Source organism: Mobula hypostoma, chromosome 10, assembly GCF_963921235.1.
Source record: "Mobula hypostoma chromosome 10, sMobHyp1.1, whole genome shotgun sequence".
In the NCBI taxonomy this organism is placed as follows: Eukaryota; Metazoa; Chordata; class Chondrichthyes; order Myliobatiformes; family Myliobatidae; genus Mobula; species Mobula hypostoma.
Window position 1 is genome coordinate 135,416,131 of NC_086106.1, and position 16,732 is coordinate 135,432,862.

At 41.8% G+C, this 16,732-nt stretch overlaps 1 protein-coding gene across 4 annotated transcripts in view; it reads right to left on the minus strand.

The window, feature by feature from the left end:
• Window positions 1–1,760: 1,760 nt before the first annotated feature.
• The window catches only part of hprt1 (hypoxanthine phosphoribosyltransferase 1), a 29,969-nt gene continuing 14,997 nt past the window's right edge, over window positions 1,761–16,732 (minus strand). Inside the window, exons 3-9 of one of the 4 annotated variants that reach the window (XM_063061202.1) lie at window positions 14,310–14,493; window positions 12,150–12,215; window positions 10,732–10,749; window positions 9,750–9,832; window positions 9,342–9,388; window positions 6,804–6,880; window positions 1,767–2,006 (exon numbers count right to left, since the gene is read on the minus strand). In XM_063061202.1, coding sequence (XP_062917272.1) covers window positions 1,959–2,006; window positions 6,804–6,880; window positions 9,342–9,388; window positions 9,750–9,832; window positions 10,732–10,749; window positions 12,150–12,215; window positions 14,310–14,493 — 523 coding nt within the window. In that variant the 3' untranslated portion in view covers window positions 1,767–1,958. Of the gene's footprint in view, window positions 2,007–6,803; window positions 6,881–9,341; window positions 9,389–9,749; window positions 9,833–10,731; window positions 10,750–12,149; window positions 12,216–14,309; window positions 14,494–16,732 lie in introns of all 4 variants that reach the window. The other 3 variants (XM_063061203.1, XM_063061205.1, XR_010019561.1) reach the window with 3 other exon arrangements.

A 16,732-nucleotide genomic window follows, 5' to 3' on the forward strand; every position in this document is an offset into this window, starting at 1 on the left:
TGTCCAAGACTCCCCTACCATGGGAAATAACTTTGCCATATCTAATCTGTTCAGGCCTTTTAACATTCAGAATGTTTCTGAGATCTCTCCTCCCCCCCCCCCCCAATTCTCCTGAACTTCAGGGAATACAGCCCAAGAGCTGCCATACATTCCTCATACTGTAACCTTTTCACTCCTGGAATCATTCTCATGAATCTTCTTTGAACCCTCTCCAATGTTGGTACTGTATATCCTTTGTAAAATAAGGAGCCCAAAACTGCAGACAATACTCCCAGTGTGGTCTTACGAGTTCCCTATAGAGCCTCAACATCACATCTCTGCTATTATATTCTATACCTCTAGAAATGAATGCCAACATTGCATTCACCTTCTTCACAACCGACTCAACCTGGAGGTTAACCTTTAGCGTATCCTGCACAAGGACTCCCAAGTCCCTTTGCATCTCTGCATTTTGAATTCTCTCATCTAAATAATAGTCTGCCTGTTTATTTCTTACACCAAAGTGCCTAACCATACACTTTCCAACATTGTATTTCATTTGCCACTTCTTTGCCCATTCCCCTAAACTATTTAAGTCTCTCTGCAGGCTCTCTATTTCTTCAACACTATCTGTTCCTCCACCTATCTTTGTAGCATCAGCAAATTTAGCCTCAAATCCATTAATCCCATAGTCTAAGTCATTGACGTACATCGTAAAAAGCAGTCCCAACACTAACCCCTGTGGAACTCCACTAATAACCAGCAGCCAGCCAGAATAAGATCCCTTTATTCCCACCGTTTTCTGCCGATCAGCCAATGCTCCACGCATGCCAGTAACTTCCCTATAATTCCATGGGCTCTTATCTTGCTTAGCAGCCTCATGTGCAGCACCTTGTCAAAGGCCTTCTGAAAGTCCGAGTGCACAACATCTACTGCATCTCCTTTGTCTCCCCTGCTTGTAATTTCCTTAAAGAATTGCAGTAGGTCAGTCGGGCAGAGTTTTCCTTTCAGGAAACCATGCTGGCTTTGGCCCATCTTGTCACGTGCCTCCAGGTACTCCATAATCTCATCCCTAACAATCGATTCCAACAACTTCCCAACCACTGATGTCAGGTTAACAGGTCTATAGTTCCCTTTACGCTGCCTCCCAGCCTTCTTACATAGCAAAGTAACATTTGCAATTTTCCATTCGTCTGGTACAATACTAGAATCTATCGATTCTTTAAGGCTCATTGTTAATGCCTCCACAATCTCTCCAGCTACTTCCTTCAGAACCCAAGGGTGCATTCCATCAGGTCCAGAAGATTTCTCTACCCTCAGACCATTAAGCTTCCTGAGAACCCTCTCAGTCGTAATTTTTACTGCACATACTTCACTTCCATGACATTCTTGAATATCCGGTATACTGCAGATGTCTTCCACCGTGAAGACTGATGCAAAATACGCAATCAGTTCCACTGCCATCTCTGCGTCTCTCATTACAATATCTCCAGCGTCATTTTTCATTGGTTCTATACCCTTTTACCCTTTATATACTTAAAAAGGCTTTTAGTATCTTCTTTGATATTAGTCGCTAGTCACATTCTGGAAAAACAAAGCCTGTAACTATAATGATTATCACTAGTCAAAGTGCCCCAAGACTCACCTGTTTTATCAGGAATTTTGTTATTTTAGGTACTTTCATTGTTTTCTCACAAGCTGTGGAGCATTTTTTAAACTTGGAGCAAGGCTGTTGAAAATGTGAATTCACAAATGGCCTTTCGAATGGAACAAAGTGCCACACTGTGTTGATAGAGTTGAGCTTTATGTACGTTTGTATTACAGTACAAAAATAAACACTTAAGTATGTTCATGATGAATGGGCCCTTTAAATATTGATCGACAAAGAGAGCAGAAAGCACACGGCGATGAGCACAAATATCTTCTGTGGGTGCCTTCACAGTCAGCATCTCAAACCCTTCTTCCAGATGCTATAAATCTCATGCCTTGTACTTCTCCTTTCCCTTTTCACTGATCACACAAATATGCTGCAGAAGAATTAACAAGGAAACCAGCGAGAATATTAATAGCGAGAATATTAATGTATTTTCTACCTAAAAGAAACTCATTGCATTCTGCTTAGATCAGCCGTTGAAACTAGACCATTGTGGTTGTGGAATGTTCATGGGGAAGAGGAGAATACAGAGACATTGTGAATATAGGATAAGGTCCAGTCAGCAGATAACAAAAAGCAAAGATAAACACAGCAGAATTTCAAAGGCAGTACAGAAATAGGAGTGCACTAATGAAGGTGTGCTGAAGGGTGGCTTGATATTCCTAGGGGGACCACTGCATTCAGTCAGACTGATCCTCAACAAGACATATTGGAGAACCCACCAACACCAGTGATGAGCAGCAGCAGGAAACTCAATACTGAAGTTTATGACTGGGAGGAAGGTTTACAACGGAACAAAGCAGGCAAAAGGAAACAAACTTTGGAAAAGCTCAATTGTTTCACCATACTTCCCATTTTTCTATTTTCTATTTATGATTTATAATTTAAATGTTTAATATTTACTAATTTTAAGTATTTTTAATATTTGTAATCCAGGGATGTTCCTGTCAGGATTAAAGGCAAATTGAATAGGAATAAGGAACCTTGGTTCTCAAGGGATATTGCAACTCTGATAAAGAAGAAGAGGGAGTTTTATGAAATGTATAGGAAACAGGGGGTAAATCAGGTGCTTGAGGAGTATAAGAAGTGCAAGAAAATACTTGAGGAAATCAGGAGGGCTAAAAAGACATGAGGTTGCCTTAGCAGTCAAAGTGAAGGATAATCCAAAGAGCTTTTACGAGTATATTAAGAGCAAAAGGATTGTAAGGGATAAAATTGGTCCTCTTGAAGATCAGAGTGGTCGGCTTTGTGCGGAACGAAAGGAAATGGGGGAGATCTTAAATAGGTTTTTTGCATCTGTATTTACTAAGGAAGCTAGCATGAAATCTATGGAATTGAGGGAATCAAGTAGTGAGACCATGGAAACTGTACAGATTGAAAAGGAGGAGGTGCTTGCTGTCTTGGGGAAAATTAAAGTGGATAAATCCCCGGGACCTGACAGAGTGTTCCCTCGGACCTTGAAGGAGACTAGTGTTGAAATTGCAGGGACCCTGGCAGAAATATTTAAAATGTCGCTGTCTACGGGTGAAGTGCCGGAGGATTGGAGAGTGGCTCATGTTGTTCCGTTGTTTAAAAAAGGATCGAAAAGTAATCCGGGAAATTATAGGCCGGTGAGTTTAACGTCAGTAGTAGGTAAGTTATTGGAGGGAGTACTAAGAGACAGAATCTACAAGCATTTGGATAGACAGGGGCTTATTAGGGAGAGTCAACATGGCTTTGTGCGTGGTAGGTCATGTTTGACCAATCTGTTGGAGTTTTTCGAGGAGGTTACCAGGAAAGTGGATGAAGGGAAGGCAGTGGATATTGTCTACATGGACTTCAGTAAGGCCTTTGACAAGGTCCCACATGGAAGGTTAGTTAGGAAAATTCAGTCGCTAGGTATACATAGAGAGGTGGTAAATTGGATTAGACATTGGCTCGATGGAAGAAGCCAGAGAGTGGTGGTAGAAAATTGCTTCTCTGAGTGGAGGCCTGTGACTAGTGATGTGCCACAGGGATCAGTGCTGGGTCCATTGTTATCTGTCATCTATATCAATGATCTGGATGATAATGTGGTAAATTGGATCAGCAAGTTTGCTGATGATACAAAGATTGGAGGTGTAGTAGACAGTGAGGAAGATTTTCAGAGCCTGCAGAGGGACTTGGACCAGCTGGAAAAATGGGCTGAAAAATGGCAGATGGAGTTTAATACTGACAAGTGTGAGGTATTGCATGTTGGAAGGACAAACCAACGTAGAACATACAGGGTTAATGGTAAGGCACTGAGGAGTGCAGTGGAACAGAGGGATCTGGGAACACAAATACAAAATTCCCTAAAAGTGTCGTCACAGGTAGATAGGGTCGTAAAGAGAGCTTTTGGTACATTGGCCTTTATTAATCGAAGTATTGAGTATAAGAGCTGGAATGTTATGATGAGGTTGTACAAGGCATTGGTGAGGCCGAATCTGGAGTATTGTTTTTAAACGCAAACAACAGGAATTCTGCAGATGCTGGAAATTCAAGCAACACACATCAAAGTTGCTGGTGAACGCAGCAGGCCAGGCAGCATCTCTAGGAAGAGGTGCAGTCAACGTTTCAGGCCGAGACCCTTCGTCAGGACTAACTGAAGGAAGAGTTAGTCCTGACGAAGGGTCTCGGCCTGAAACGTTGACTGCACCTCTTCCTAGAGATGCTGCCTGGCCTGCTGTGTTCACCAGCAACTTTGATGTGTGTTTCTGGAGTATTGTGTTCAGTTTTGGTCACCAAATTACAGGAAGGATATAAATAAGGTTGAAAGAGTGCAGAGAAGGTTTACAAGGATGTTGCCGGGACTTGAGAAACTCAGTTACAGAGAAAGGTTGAATAGGTTAGGACTTTATTCCCTGGAGCGTAGAAGAAAGAGGGGAGATTTGATAGAGGTATATAAAATTATGATGGGTATAGATAGAGTGAATGCAAGCAGGCTTTTTCCACTGAGGCAAGGGGAGAAAAAAACCAGAGGACATGGGTTAAGGGTGAGGGGGGAAAAGTTTAGAGGGAACATTGGGGGGGCTTCTTCACACAGAGAGTGGTGGGAGTATGCAATGAGCTGCCAGACGAGGTGGTAATTGCGGGTTCTTTTTTAACATTTAAGAATAAATTGGACAGATACATGGATGGGAGGTGTATGGAGGGATATGGTCTGTGTGCAGGTCAGTGGGACTAGGCAGAAAATGGTTCGGCACAGCCAAGAAGGGCCAAAGGGCCTGTTTCTGTGCTGTAGTTTCTATGGTTCTATGGAGTGTGAAGCGCAGAATCAAATATCGCCGTGATGATTGTACGTTCTAATACCAATTGTTTGGCAACAATAAAGTATAAAGTATAATATCATCAGTCTGAGAAATTGACGTGAATAGAGATCCTTCAGCCCACATTGTTGTACTGACCTATATAAACCTACTCCACGATCAATCTAACCCTTCCCTCCTGTAAAGCCATTACTCGCAATTTTTCTTACATCATGTTCCTATCTAAGAGTTGTTTAACTGTTCCTGCTGTATCAGCTTTTACCACAGCCCTAGCAGTGTATTCCAGGCACCCACCACTCCTTTAAAATAAAAACAGCCATCTCTGACATCTCTCCTAAACTCCTCCAATCACTTTGAATGTACGCCCTCTGGTACTGACCATTACTACCCTGTTGAAAAGATGCTGGCTGTGCCTCTCCTAATCCCATACCCCACTCATCAAATGTCACTCCAACGAGAAAAAGCCCGAGTTAGCTCAACCTAACCCCACAAGACGAGCTCGCTAATCCAGACAGCATCCTGGTAAATCTCTGCACCCTCTTAAAGCTTTCACATGATTCTAATCATGTCCAACGAGCTGATGCCCTTTTCCGTGTTACACAGAGAACATGGATCAGGGACATCACTGTCTGTCTCTCTTCACCTCACCTGTTGAGTATTTCAAGCATCTGTCAAGCAGGAAGCATTGAGGAGTCAAGGTAAAGCACACAGAACAATACAGTACAGGCCCTTTGGCAAACCCTTTAACCTATTCTAAGATCAATCTCACCCTTCCCTCCGAGACAGCCCTCCAATTTTCACTCATTCATGTACCTAAGAGTGTCTTAAATGCCCCTACCACCACCCCTGGCAGACACCACTCTTAAAAACAAACCTACCTTTGACTTCTCCACTATACTTTCCTACAAATGGTGCCTTCTTGTATCAGCCATTTCCACCCTGACCAGGGAAGTCTCTGGCTGTCCACTTGATCTACACCTCTTATCATCCCGTACTCGTCTATTACATCACCTCTCACATTCCTTTGCTCCAAAGAGAAATGCCATCGATCACAACCTCAAAAGACATGTTCTCTAATCCAGGCAACATCCTGGTAATTCTCCTCTACACCTTCTCTATAACTTCCACATCCTTCCTTTAATGCAGGACCAGAATTGAACATGATACTCAGTGGTCTAACTAGGATTTTATAGAGCAACACACACAAAATGCTGAAGCATTGGTCAGGCAGTCCATGGAAAATGAATAATAAGTAGTCAATGTTTCAGGTTGAGACCCTTCATCAGGACTGGAAAGAAAGGAGGAAGGTGGGGGGGGGGGGAAGAACAATAGCTAGGTGATAGGTGAAGGGGAGCTTTTATCCAATCAATATTATACCCAGCATGCTACCTCAGTGAAACAATCCAAGGGCCAGAATTCATGAGTGAACAGGCGTGTAAACTGTTCTAATGAAGTCTAGGAGGTGGATTTTGGTCTAAAAGAAAACACTGCATTCTGCAGGGTACAAGTTCAAACCCCATTGCTGTGACAACATCAGGGTAATGTGTAAAAATTCCCATCACTGTGCTGTCATTGGGGTAATGTGTAAAACCCATACGGGCAGTGCACAGCAGGATTTTGACCCAGTGAAGGTGAAGGAATGGGGATATTTCTCCAGGTCAGGATGGAGTGTAGTTTGGCAACCTGCAGGGGGTGATTTACTGGCCCTCTTCCAGTTGTAAGATGGGGCGGTTCAGAAGGTGCTAATCAGTCTTTCAGCACTTAGTATTTTAGATTTCCAGTATACAGAAGCTGTAAAGCTCAAAGTGGTACCACCTTTGATTAAACAATGATAATAACACTTGCACAATGATGCCAACAATTAATATATCTGGGAGTTCAGTTATGGATGTGGTTTTACTTACATTCAAATCCCTAAAGTATTCGTTATAATCAAGTGCGTATCCAACCACAAACTTGTCAGGGACTTCAAAACCAACAACTGGAAGAAAAGTTCTCTGGAATTAGTAAAATGCTTACAAATCACAAAGAATAAAATCATAGCAGCTATGCCAGTAAAGGTGCAGAAATCAGTTTCCATCCCTCCGATCCCCAACCCACCCCACCCTTCTTCAATAACACAAGGGAAGTTGCCAAAACATTACCAAAAATACAAACACTCATCCCAGCAAACAAGCAGAGATGATGAAAGATCCAGGTTGCATCAAACTAAAACATTGGTGGTATGGTGGGGACATGGCTGGATTCTGATGTGGGAAAATTTAGAAAGTCAAAGAGAAATAGACAAAGAGCAAGTGGCACACGGCAGGAAAATGGAAGTTAACGGATTTACCAGAACAGGGCAAAACAGACAACCACAAAAGGAACACCTCTAATTAGTATCAGAGTAGGGAAAGCTGGTATTTTGCTCTTATATACACAAAAGATTATGCAAATACTGGAAATCCAGAGCAACACACACAAAATTCTGGAGGAACTCAGCAAGCCAGGCAGCATCTATGGAAATAAATAAACAGTTGACATTTACCTTTTCTACCAAAACCATCTCATCCTCTTTTTGCCCTCCTGATTTATCCCTTCTACTGAAGGAATTTCACTTAATCCCAGCTATGTATTTGACCCCGAAATATCAACTGTTTATTCATTTCTATCGACACTGCCTGACTAGCTGTGCGCGTTGCTCTCCATTCCAATAGGAATACGCTGGCCTTGAACTCGCTGATAAAAACCTCCCATGTACATACATACATACCTGCTTTACCTGATTATTAAACAATATCAGACTACATGAGATTGGCGGTGATGGACTGCAGATAAGTTGATCAAACCATAGGAATAAAGGCATTATTTGAAGTTAGGAGGCTATGAGTTTTGAGGTTCGACAGGGAACGGTTCTCTGATCACATTTATTCAGTGGTTTGAAAGAGGAACCAAGCTTGCTGAAGATACAGAGCTGGGTGGTGGTGAGGAGAATGCAGATTGATGTCTCAGGACAGTGGAGGATGTGAGGACATAACAAATGGAATATAATACTGAACCTTGAAACCATAGAAATGGGAGTAGATTTTAAAATAGAGACAGAAAAGTGTTTAGGAGTGTGTCGAGCTTGTATTCCATTCACTGAGGGAAAATGTACAAGGACTGCAAACAGCTAGAAAAAAACAGTACACTGGCTTTAATTGCAAGGGGATTAGAGTACAAGAATAAGAGTTGTCCTGGAGTTACGTAGGATGCTAGTGAGATCACATGTGAAATATACAGCTCTGGTCTCCCCATCAAAGGGAAGTATACTTGAAAAGATTCGCCAACTCAACACCTGGGAGATGCATTTGTCCCATAATTGTTAGCATTCAGTTTGACAGGACAAGAATATAATAGCAAGGATGAAATGCTGAGGCCTTAGAAGACCAAAAGGGCAAAGGCTCAATATAGGAGGTCCCTTTAGAACAGGGATTAGGAATTTGAATTAATACCAAGCATAGGTTGTGTTCCTAAGAAACCCCTTATTACAGACAAGCACCAAAATCATTGTATCAATGGGTGAAGAGAGATTAGGGGTTGGAGAGTTTCAGACACAAGTTTTTTCTAACCCCACCCCCACCACACAGGATTTTCAAAAAATAGACTTTAGTACAGTCTGTTACTGCAAGCTAAAAAACATCCAAGGCTGCACATGATGTTGTTCAAGTGACTATAGTTGCACAGTGTCAATTGTTTGTTACTCTCCAGTGGAATTGGCCATCCATGTTCTCTAGAGAAACAAGAGAGTGCTGATGCTGGAAAACACGATGTCTGTGTCACTATGCTCAAAGGAAACATCCCCACACAAAACTTAACTTTCACCCTCCCCCCCCCCATAGCTTCTTTCTAGAGTTCCCTTCAGAAATCGCATCATAACCAATTCAGCCCGTGTATCACAGATGGTGTTGCTTAATTCTTCAATCTTGTTATATCTAACCATCTGCTTACTCAGATAAATCAGCTTTCTCCTTATTGAATAGCAGATATACTCCAAAGGCCAAATAGTCTGCTTTTCTGCCCCATTTCTTTTGGTCCATATAAAGAAATGCAAGAAAATAAATCTCAGTGTAGTATATGGTGGCATATACAGCACACTTTTTTTTTTAACTTTGAGTGGATCAGCTGTAGTCATACTGATTGGTGGAACAGTCTTTAAAGGCCAAATAGGCCATTCCTGATTCTGTTTTGCTTCATTATCTCCCACAAGCCTTGGATTAGCCAACATTATGGGAATCAACGCTTTTCTTTAATAATGGAAGAGGAACTTATTTCATTGATTTTACTTACAACTAAAGTAACAACTAATAATCATTTGGAGCTTAAAATTCTGAGCTATGAAGAGTGGGTCCCTGCATCTGATCATTTGGGTCAGTGTTAATGAGTGAACAAAATACCAGTGACAGAATCAACACAGTACTCACAATCTGGTCGATATCCAACACTTCTGGGAGTTCGTTTTACCAGCAGACTGACAAAAAGAGAGTGTAATTGGAATAATGCAAGGACACTTACGGATACACTTCACTACTAAATGGACTTTTTAAAAACGAGGATAATAGCTATTCTAACTCACTTGTTTGAACAAGACGCAAATTATTATATCAGCTTTCCTCTGCACTCACCATACACAAAAGATAGTAAAGAGAATCTCCATGGGATAATATAGATGCAATAAAATGCAAGCTGTTGTTACAATACATTAGGTAAAGCAGTATTTCAGTCAGCTCATTGAATGGTGGACACAGCTGTGGTCAGTGCTGGTGTGATAGTTTAACCGTTTCTATGTGAGCTGCAGCTGCTGCTGAATGTGTTTGGAACTCTGGCCTTACCTCACCACCTTCACCATGTTGGGTTTGTATTCCTGCAACATGCTGAGCAGAGTCTGCATCGTTTTGCCCGTGTCAATAATGTCCTGAGAATAAAGGCAGCAGTATGAACCAATGCACCTGAATAAAACTTCTGCATCCTCCTTCCCTCACCCATCATCCTCACCCTCATCAGTAACGTCACTGATGAATAAAACCGCTACTCCAATCACCACTCAGCTTCAAGTTTCAAATTACAGCCTGCACCTTAAAATTCAGTCACCGCTTCCCCCCTCTGTATCCCTGGAAACTTAGATATGATGCACCTCCCTGTGACTAAGCCTCACATTCATATCTCATTCCAGAACTGCCGTCTTGGTAACATTCTCTGTTCCTCTCGGTCACATCTCATTATACCCTTGGACCAAATCTATGGTCACCTGGTCTGTTTTCTCTCCATTTGCCTTGAGAATCTGGTCTTTCAGGCAATGGTCTGAAGTGGTACAAAGCTGACGGCACAGTAAAAAATGCATTCCTCATTTAGCTACTGCTTGTGTTATCACCATTTACCAATGATCACTGACTTCTGTAACACACCACACTTTCCAAACTCACCACTGAAACTGTAAAAACATTTAAAAAATTGCCCTTCATCTTCTCAGCAAGTGACAGTCCCCATGTCACTTGTCTGCTTAGAACTAATTTTCACATCTGCATTCACCTGGGTGCATTAAACTGCACCCTCTCTGGTCTTTGTCATTTAACCAAGATACATCACTTCATGTGCATAACTCCCTTCCTAAACAACTAATTTCTCCAAGAGAAAATCACTTGCATTTTACACTACTTCAAGAATTAGTTGATGGAAGTAGAGAGCAGCTATTTGAGAATGCAGAATTGCACACTGGATGAATCTGTAAACTCCAGAGCAATGTGTGGACTAGCACAATTTTACACATGAATTAACAAAAGCAGCAGAGATTTAATTGAATAAAAAGGAACTAACCTCTACAATTAATACATTCTGTCTCCCAGACATGGACGAGGAGGGGGAGAAGAAAGAAAGAAAAATATGGTAAATGTTTCTATAAATAATAAGGAACTTGTAATCCCTCACTAGTATCATAACTAACATGCACACAAATCATGCAGTAGTTCCAATGATATCCTCTCAAACACAAGTCTAGTGTAGCAGTATTAACTCGTACGGCTGTGAGCAACATAACTAATCTGATGCGTCATCAGTATCCATACCCATAATCTGCTCTAACCATAAATGACACTATCCCACTTCCGTGGTTGCTTCTCTCCTAATGGGGCATTGTTTCAGAATGTGGTAACAAATGGAGGAACATGGTTAAGGCAGCGTATAGAATCCTGTCCTTCAGCGGTCAGGGCACTGAACATAAGAGCAGGGAATTATGCTTTCACTTTATTGATCGACACTGATGGACATTTATTAACGACACTGATCAGATATCCACTGGAGTTCCTTGTGCATTCCTAGGAAGTCCGTGATAGCATTAGAGGGGACATTTGCCCCAGAGTAGACAAGCTGGGTTTGGTTTCACCGGAGCACGAATCTCTGACTTTTGCTGTTTCCATACTTTATTACTTAGATGAATAGGGTAGTTAAGAAAGGTAGATAGGGTAGTTAAGAAAGCTTATGGGGTGCTAGCTTTCATAAGTCGAGGGAAAGAGTTTAAGAGTCGCGATGTAATGATGCAGCTCTATAAAACTCTGGTTAGGCCACACTTGGAGTACTGTGTCCAGTTCTGGTCACCTCACTATAGGAAGGATGTGGAAGCATTGGAAAGGGTACATAGGAGATTTACCAGGAAGCTGCCTGGTTTAGAGAGTACAGATTATGATCAGAGATTAAGGGAACTAGGGCTTTACTCTTTGGAGAGAAGGAGGATGAGAGGAGACATGATAGAGGTATACAAGATATTAAGAGGAATAGATAGAGTGGATAGCCAGTGCCTCTTCCCCAGGGCACCACTGCTCAATACAAGAGGACATGGCTTTAAGGTAAGGGGTGGGAAGTTCAAGGGGGATATTAGAGGAAGGTTTTTTACTCAGTGGTTGGTGTGTGGAATGCACTGCCTGAGTCAGTGGTGGAGGCAGATACACTAGTGAAGTTTAAGAGACTACTAGTCAGGTATATGGAGGAATTTAAGGTGGGGGGTTATATGGGAGGCAGGGTTTGAGGGTCAGCACAATATTGTGGGCCGAAGGGCCTATAATGAGCTGTACTATTCTATGTTCTATGAACAGACCGCATGGATTCACGCCATACACAGTAATAACATGTTTGAAGCAAGCTTCACCCAACCACATTTCCATCAGTCTCCGCATCTCCCACTATTGTTCCTTCCGTTTGAACTCGCCTCTATCACATACTTCAGAGAAACATTGCCACACCTTTCCAGTTAATGTTGAGAGGTCATCTCCACCGATCACTTTTATCTCTCCTGTTGACTGATCATTCTGCAAATTAAAAACAAATTACAGAGGATTGGAGTGAAAGAAAATGAACTAAAAGCCAAGAACATAATCAGCTGAAGCAGTTCTCTCTATCAGAAGGTGGCTATAAATTAATATCCTAATTTATAATCAAATCTACACTTGCTATTTGTAATGAAATCTACACTTGCTATTTCTGTAGGCAGGAAGCCCAGATATCGGCAAGAGAATCTGCCAAGTAGAGACAGTAACTTTCCTTCCAGATATTGCCTAGCCAACATCTTCTGTTTTTATTTTAGATTTTTAGCATCTAGTTTTTTTTTCCCCATTTCCAGTGAAAAGTGGACTTTGACCCCCACTAACATGTCAGTACGTTTTATATCCCAGATATGCTGGTCTGTAACAGTTTTATGGAAGATGCAGTAACTGATGTTCACACAGACAGCTAACACAGACTAACATAAACATCAAACTTTAATCCCTAATGTCCGCCTTGTTGAATCCTAAAATATGGGAAATGGTGGATGTTTTCCAGGACTTTTATCGGAGGCAGTTGTGATGCAACAGCATCAGGTTGGGAGAGGACCTGCACCTCGCTGGTGAGGGGTGTAAGGCCCATCATCTGGTACATTGGTCTGATCAGTCCCGAGTCTCATCATAAGCAATCCATCTAACGTTTGGCTACCCTTGGATCTGGAGGGCCACTCATAGATGGTCAGCTTCCCAGGAGCTCCATTGCCATGGGAAATTTGTGGGAGCAGAGACGTAATATAGTGGCAAGAAAAGTGTTAGTGTTCTGCAAGGCAGCATTTTTGGCCTGAAATTGGTTTGGTGCAATCCACTGGTTAATATCATGATGTACATGGTTCCTATGAACCGTGATGGGGTATGTCACCAAAGACTCTGGCAAATTTCTACAGTTGTACAATGGAGAGCATTCTGACTTGTTTCATCACAACCTGGTGTAGAGGCTCCAACGTGCAGGAGCATAAGAGGCTCAAAGGATTGAAGACTCAGACAGCTCCATCACATGTACAACTCTCCCACCATCGACAACTTCTCCAAGAGACGATGCCTCAAGAAGGCAGCATGTCACTGTTTGGGACCCTTCAATTCCATAAATGAAACGATATACCTCCCACTTACGTGACAATACCAAGGCAGCATGTCACCGGGGTATATTTAAAGCAGAGGCTGGTAGATACTTAATTAGGAAGAGGGGAATGGAGTACAGTATAATAAATCAGTCATTATGGAAGGGGCTGAATTGCCTAATTCTGCTCATATCTTATGTTGCTATTTAACTAATTGTTCTGTCATTCCTTAACAATGGATTCAGATTTTCCTGACAGCTGATGTTAGGCTAAAGTAGAATGGAAACAGAAATGTTGGAAGTACTGAGCAAATCAGAAAGCAATTTTTTTTCAGACTGACCATCATCCTGTTTCAGATTTCTGGCATCAACCATTTTTGTTCTTTACAGTTTACAGCCTCCCATTTTTTCACCTTCTTCAATAAAACCCATTAAATGAAACAACACACTAATTTGATCTGCAAGTGGTTCATCTCTGCTTCAGTCACCCAAACTCCCCTCTCCAGACCACTAAAGAAAAACTTGATTCGTCACCTGTAAGTGAAACATCAAAACATACAGTGAAATTCAACGTTTGTGTCAACGACCACAGTCCAAGAATTGTGCTGCAAGTATTGCCATGCTTCTAGCACCAACATATTGTGCCTTACATTACTAACCCAAACCCACACGGATTTGGAATGTGGGAGGAGACTGAAGCACACAGAAGAAACCGATCCAATCATCGGGAGAACGTACAAACTCCCCTCAGACAGCATCATGAAATTAAACATGGGTGACTGACACTGTAATAGTGTGATGCTAGTCACTATGCTACCACGCCATATTATTCAGGCATCCTCACCATGGAGTATAGTTATTCAAGTAAAGTACTCCCTACCATCTTAGCATGAGGGATTAGTGATCGACAATAATTAGAGGTCTATTGAATAATAAAAGGAACTCACTAGGGAAACCAAAACTACCACTTAGCAGCTCTGCGCTCGATCAAGATATGGATTGAATATTCGATTAAAAATCCTTACACAGTAACTCTTTAAACGGATGAAGTCTACTGTCATAGGGATTGACTGGTCACTGTTGCGATTCAGGGCTTTGATGTAGTCTAAAAGGTCAGCAAAAAACTTATAACCACCCTTGAGTACACAGAGGGCAACAATGTGATGATCTCCCATGGCTTTCATTATTTCCTTTGCCAAGCGTTCGGTTCTGTGGACACACAAACAGATTTGCAATCATACTTGATGAAACGTTCTAAAATAGATCGATATAAAGTCAGCACAAAAAGAAATCCAAGACTTGATTCCTTGACAAATTATACATTTACACAAGAAATATGATTCCTCCTTTGGATTAAGTTACCAGCTCCAGATAGAGTTAGGGAATGAAACAGTAGTTGGTATAAAATTAGCTTAAAATTAATCTATTCCAAACCATTTATTTCAAAGTAACAAACTACTGCGGCAGTTGAATATAATACAGCAATTTGTATTTCCAAGAAGGCTGTCCCAGAGTGCCCCTGTCAATGGTTGCAAATAAAAACTGTTCAATCAGCCAGGACCACAGAGCAATCCAAATCATTGCACTCAAACACAATCTCCCCAGAAATCTTCAAATCCATTCCTTTCAAGATACTCAGCCAGCCCCTTCGAATGCTGCAAGTGAATTTGGCTCCACCATAGCCCTAACAGTGCAATGCTTAAATTGATTTACTTCTCCCAGATCACCTCTGATCCTTTCACCAATCACCTTACTCTGTTCCCTAGTTATTGACGCCTTTCCCAGTTAGAACATTTCCTATTTACTCTGCATTTTAAACACCTCTGTCAAATTTCTTTCCAATCACCTCTCGTCCAAGCAAAACCATCCACCGAATATTCATGAGATCAATTTGATAAATCTCTTCAAAATCTTGACATTGTTCTCCTAAAATGCACCAACTAGTACTGGGCATAATAAACCAATGTTTTGAAAAACGTTCCTCATGCCACTGCTCTATTCTCTCTACACTTCTGACTGTGTGGCTAGGCGCAGCTCAAATGCCATCTATATGTTCACTGATGACAACTGTTGTTGGTAAGATCTCAAATCTCCGTCAGGACAGCATGATTGGATAGCTTTACAGCATCAGCTGCAAGACCTGGGTTCGATTCCCATTGCTATCTGTAAAGAGTTGCACGCTCTCCCTGTGACTGCGTGTGTTTCGTCCGGGTGCTCCAGTTTCCTCCCACGTCACAGAGACATACGGGTTAGGGTTAGTGAGCTGTGGGCATGCTACGCTGTCACTGGAAGTATGGTGATACTTGCGGACTGCCAAGCATATATTGATTTGATGCAAACAATACATTGCACTGAATGTTTTGATATACATGTTTTAAATAAAGCTAATCTTTGAATGGTGATGAGGAGGTATTATAGGAATGAGAAAGATCAACTGGTTGAGTGGTGTGACAACAACAACCTTGCACTCAACATCAGTAAGACCAAGAAATTGATCGTGTACTTCAGTAAAGGGAAAGCAGGAGAATACACACCAGCCAACACTGGGGATGGCGGGGTGGGGGGTGGTCAGCAGTGTAAAAGGGTGAGGAGGTACAGGATCCTGAAGACCCACACCAAATATTTTGGGATCAGTTTCTTTCTCTCTGCTATAAGATTTCTGAACAGACAATGAACCCATGAATACAACTCTCTACCCCTCATTAGCACTATTTATAACTTGTTATAATTTTTGTCTTACACTGTATTGCTACCACAAAACAACAAATTTCACAACATATGTCAGTGATAACAAACCTGTTTCTATTTTTTTTTAAATTTGTGAAGCCCAGGCGCTATATTCTCTTATAAAACAGGAGTTGAATGTTATGCAAATTTTGGTTAGGCTGCACTTGGGAATATTTTGTGCAGTTCTGGTCACCACATTACAGTAAGGATGTGGTTGTGCTGGACAGAGTGCAGAGGAGATTCTCTCAATGTGAAGACTTGGTTTGGGGAGGGATTGGATAGGCTGGCCGTGTTCTCCCAGGATAAGGAAGCCAAGGGGTGACCTGATAGGCATGTTGAATCCTGGTGAGTTTGGATTGATTCAGAGCTGGCTCAATGATTGCCATAGATGCACGGTGGAAAACACTCTGACTGGTTGCATTTCTGCCTGTTTTGGAGGCTCCAATTCACAGGATCACAACAGGCTGTAGAGAGTTAGCCATCTCCATTATGGGCACTACCTTCCCAACCATTGAGATCATCTTCAAATGGTGGTACGTCAAAAAAGCTGTAATTATCATTAAAGACCTTCACATCCAGGTTATTCTAATTACTACCATCAGGAAGATGGTACAAGAGCCTGAAGACCCACACCCAACACTGTAGGAACACTCTGCTCCCTTCCACCTTCAGGTTTCCAAACAGTCCATGAACACTACCTCATTATTCATCTTTTGCCCTC